At 45.0% G+C, this 5,052-nt stretch overlaps 1 protein-coding gene across 1 annotated transcript; it reads left to right on the forward strand.

Moving 5' to 3' along the window:
* The first annotated feature begins 576 nt into the window (after positions 1-576).
* gdf10b (growth differentiation factor 10b) lies at positions 577-4,728 on the forward strand. Its single transcript, XM_071912492.2, is given in 3 exon segments — positions 577-1,019; positions 2,806-3,746; positions 4,452-4,728. Coding segments are annotated over 3 exon segments (1,422 nt in total). The 5' UTR covers positions 577-730; the 3' UTR covers positions 4,644-4,728.
* Positions 4,729-5,052: the final 324 nt, after the last annotated feature.

A 5,052-nucleotide genomic window follows, 5' to 3' on the forward strand; every position in this document is an offset into this window, starting at 1 on the left:
AAATGGGGCAATTTAGGCATGAACACATAGCTCACAGACAGATAACATAGAATATATCCTATTTGTTTATTGTTATTTTAATGTGCAAAAAGATGCATATTGCAGCTTTAAAACCCCATCTCCTGACCCGGTGTGCCCCTGATGGTCACAGGCTTAAATCCCACCAGATTCCTGTTCAGTTTCCCTACTCTCTCTCTCTCTCTCTCTCTCTCTCTCTCTCTCTCTCTCTCTGATGGAGCGGACTGCCCACTCTTCTTTTAGAGGAAAAACATAAATTGATGGAGTTGATTGGAGTTGTATATTTACAGTAAAATACTGTCTTAGAAAGCTGTTTTGCTCTGAATTTTGCTGATCAATTCACCTAAAAGCACATATTTCCAGGCAGTCAGACTCTTGTGGAATGAAGTGAACTCGGTCTTGCAGCTCATCCAATACAACTGCTGGAGAAAAGTGCTCGCTCTCGTTGGCTGCGCGCTCCAAAGCGTCACCATCTGTCATCCAGCAGCAGTGGTTCATGCGTGCGTCCACCCCCGCTCTCCTCCCATTGTAGAAACGGCTGCAGACCGTGAACCGTGGAGTGCGGGTCTGTCACGGATTACCTGGATACCGGCCGGGAGTCTGGGCGGGCATCAACCAGCGAGCGAGCAGAGAGAAGGAGACAGAGAGGCATCGCTTCTTTGATTCTTCTGGTTTTTACGCACACACAGAAGTTTTTTCCAAGTCTCTTTGAATGGAATAATATCCAAGAACATCAGCTATGGCGAGCACGCTTTTACATATTCTGCATTTCTTGGTGATTTTGGAGTCCAGCTGGGGGAAAGTCCTGTCAGAGGATCTCGGTGAAGCCGCGCGTCAAGGCGCCGATGCCCCAAAGCCTACAGAGCAGCGCGCCTTTGCGCACGAAAGCGCGAACCGGGACATGGTCTCCATCGACATGTTCAAAGTGTATGAAAAGTACAGCAAAGAGCCGCACAGCCAGAAGGACGGGAACACCGTGAGGAGTTTTAAAGCTGTCCCGGGTGAGCGTTTATTTCTCCTGTTAACAGTTACTGGACTGGACAAAACGCTTGATCCAGTGATCCAGCCGAAATGAATTACTAGCCAAAATTCTGCTTGTGCTTCATGTAGGTAGGATTGTGTAATGTGGATGCAGGGGCTCAAAAATATCAAAAGTAGGTATACATTTTGACATTATCAACATTAACATTATTAAATAACATTATTAATACTCACTGTATTATTTATAAAATCCTGATTCTATGTACACTCATTATTTATGGACTAATGAATGTTGAATTATTTTGTTAAAATGACTAAATAACTTAAAAATGACTCAAATTATACAGCTGTCATTATTCCTATTATAGAAAATTGTATACCTACTTTAGAAACATAAACTACTGTATTAGTGAAGCCCTCATCATGAACAATAATGTGCTAAATAAGAAGGTGGGTAAACTATGACCTCCAGTAGGTGCTCATTATAATGCATGACAGCCATTATTATAGACATAAATCCATGTTATTCTCAGAAAAGTAGTAATTTAAATGTTTTTCCTTTTAAAACCCCTATATTTATATTGATTACACCAGTTTGATGCTACTTACTATGAGGGATAGTATGGATTTTGGTCATAAAAAGGAGGGTAAACTGAGTATAGGTGTGTTTACTCTCCCTCTCTCTTTCTGTTTTCACAGAATAAAAAGGTAGAAGAAATAAAACAAAAGCAGAGAAGTCAGATTACATGAGAAACGTCAAGTTATATACACAAACGTTGCGCTCCACCACCGCCCTGGTCTTGACTATTTCATCATTAGGAAATCGGAAACATCCTACATGCAGGTGTTTTGTCAATCACAGAGCCACTCTCTCTCTCTGCCCTTCAGGCCAAATATCTTCACCTCCATGCTCCGCCGGTGTTGTGATTTAGTGAACTGGGGGACTGAAGTCTGGAGCACCGTTAGTTCCCCAGTAGCAGTAAGAGTCTAGGTGTTAGACAAGAGCCTATTATCACACCCAGACACTGGCTGCACAGGGAAAAGCCTCAGAGGAGCTCTCTACTATAAGCACTTCCATATGGTACAGACCTACTGGACGGATCCAGTGTTTGTCTTTCAGGCTGCGGTTGAAGTCTGGGAGACAAGGTTGAACTTCAAGAGTGTAGAGATCTAGGATGAGGTTTTGGTCATCGCTTAATGGTTTCCATGCCGTTGTTTGTGTCAGTCAGATGTGTTGAGCAAGATATATTCGATGCTGTTATTCATTTTCAATCAAATGTGTTGGGCAATGATGTTGAAAAGATGATGGGAAAGAAAGAAAGAGAGGGAAAAAGGTTCAGGGCGGCAACTTGATCCCTTCAATCATCTTTATTGGTCTAAGCATTTCAGAGCAAGACCCTTCATCTAGGCATTTCCCCTGAGCATCATTTTGAAAAGTAATTTAGGTTGAAGCACCAGCACCTCACTATAAACATACTGCTATTATCGTGTGAAAACCTTGTAAATTGAATGATTAAATGCACCTCTGTAGGTTGAGAAAATTCTCCGACTTCTTACTCTTTTAAAACCCTTTCAATTCCCTTTGTACAAACTCAAAATTGCATGGTGGTCAAGCTGAAAAGTAGACATTTTGGAGAAATGAGGAAAACATTTGATGTGTGTTAGATGTGCAGAATGATTTGCATCTGTAAATATCTTTAAAGAGCCATGACATCTGAGATTGCAAGTTGTTTTAACAGCATGAAGGATCTTTTTTCCTCGTCAAGCGTTTCATTCTTCTTCTGATTTCCTTCCAATCCCTCGCAGGAGTCTCGCAGGGTAAAGACTGGTTCCGGTTCAACCTGTCCTCCATCCAAGAGTCGGAGCACATTCTGTCCGCCTCCTTTCACGTCCTGTGCAAGCGGCCCCGCCACCACCAGCGACCCTGGCGTTTCCGGCGCTCCCGCAGCCCGACGGTGTCCGGCAATCTCCATCACCAGCCTCCCTCGCCGCAGCTCCTCTTCCGCGGAACATCCCCGAACTCGGCTTTTGCAACGCCGCTGGGAAACGTCACTCTGGCTCCTTTCAAGAGAGGCTCTTGGCAAAGCCGGGATATCACAGCGGTGGTGAAACACGCCAGGGACGTCAATGAGCTCGTGGTCACGGTAGAGTTTGATTTGGGATTTGGGACGTCCCGGCCGCAGCAGAGGAATCCTCCCAGCCAAGAGCGCCTCTCGTCAGCCAACCTGCCGTATATACTAGTATATGCTGATGACCGAGCCATCGATGAACCCAACAGTGTGGCCATGTCCCTCCAGCGGTACGGACCCTTCTCCGTCGGCGAGGACCCGGCACGCTTACCGGACGCGCCCCCTTCAGCCTCGGCCTCGAGGATCCGGAGGGAGCTGCCTCTCTCCCCTCTGGGCCAGATCCAAACCAACGACCTCCCGGAGCTTCAGTTCAACACCTTGAAGAACCACGAACTTTGGCAGAGCACGTACTTCCCCGCCAAGGCCAAAGTGGCGGTGAAACCGGGGCGAAAGCAGGGTCAGGAGAGCAGCGAGGGCCTGAGTAAGCCCCAGGTGCTGAGCTTCGACGAGAGGACCATGAAGAAGGCCAGGCGGCGGCAGTGGAGCGAGCCGCGGGTCTGCGCCAGGCGATACCTCCGGGTCGACTTCGCTGACATCGGCTGGAGCGAGTGGGTTTTGGCCCCCAAGTCGTTCGATGCTTATTACTGCGCCGGGACCTGCGGATTCCCCATCCCCAAAGTGAGTCAGAGAGTCAGTTATCTTTGTTTTTATTGTCAGTGCTCTGTTATATCTGAAGGTTCAAGAGTGACTCTGTTATCTTAGGGGAATTTCTGATTAAATTCAAGTGCAGAAAAACAAGATGTACAGATTATATAACGTGAAACAACAGATAATACAATAATACAGCAATCTGCACATTCACACAATCACTGAAATGACCTTACACACTAACCCACATCAGCTGCAACTGCCTAAGACATAGTTATATTTAATACAATAAATAATAAAATAGTTGTTGTAATTAATTGTAATTCATACTGAGACCAAAGTCTCTTTTGTAGATCAGCCCTGTATGTTACAGATTTAGTCAAAATTCACAATTACACATTGATTTAAAAAAAAGGGGATGTAAATATTTAAAAGTGAAGATAATATCATAAGAAGCAAGAGCAATAAATCAATAAAAAGGTCTATTATCAAAAGAAAACAGCAAAAGTGACAAAAAAGTTCAAAAACTAAAAAAGGGCACACCGGAAAATGTTTCAGTCACAGACCATCATAGCTTTTGCACTTTTTTGTCACTTTTGCACCTTATATAAATAAATGTCAGTCCTTTCTTTGCATCAGTTGGCCTCTTTTTGGATTTCTGCCTTCTTGTTAGACTCTTTTAGTAAATGGATAAGTTAATAATCCCTTTTCCCCACGGCTCCCTCCCTTCCTCAGGTGGTTCGTCCCTCCAACCACGCCACCATCCAGAGCATCGTCAGAGCCGTGGGAATCGTCCCCGGCGTTCCCGAACCCTGCTGCGTCCCGGACAAGATGAGTCCGCTCAGCGTGCTTTTCCTCGACCCGAGCAGGAACATGGTGCTGAAGGTTTACCCCGGCATGTCGGTGGACACCTGCGCCTGCCGGTAGGACCTGCGATCCATGAGGATGAAAGACAGCGAGGAGGACTTAACTGTAGATTAAGCGTGTAGCAGGAAGGTGTCTTTTGGATCAAAGAGCTTTGAGAATATGGCAGTGGTGTAGTTCCTGAGTCCGGTCTCGGTCTTGAGTCGGGTTTCCAGAACTCTTTTTTGACTTTTTTGACAACTATTGGGTTCTGACTTGAGTTTTTCCCACGTGTACAAATTTTCTCCACTTGGTCAACCTTTGTTTATTTTCTCCTAAGGCATTACACCTGTAGAAATGTGTGTAATGGTCCTAAAACTTCTATGCATTGATTAGTTGGATGTTGAAGGGTTTAGTCCAGAGTTCCTGAAGATAGATCTACATCTCTGTTCATCCTTAAGAAACGCCTTCAGTATTATTTTTACATTTGGAA

This window comes from Centroberyx gerrardi, chromosome 20 (genome assembly GCF_048128805.1).
Source record: "Centroberyx gerrardi isolate f3 chromosome 20, fCenGer3.hap1.cur.20231027, whole genome shotgun sequence".
NCBI classification, from domain to species: Eukaryota; Metazoa; Chordata; class Actinopteri; order Beryciformes; family Berycidae; genus Centroberyx; species Centroberyx gerrardi.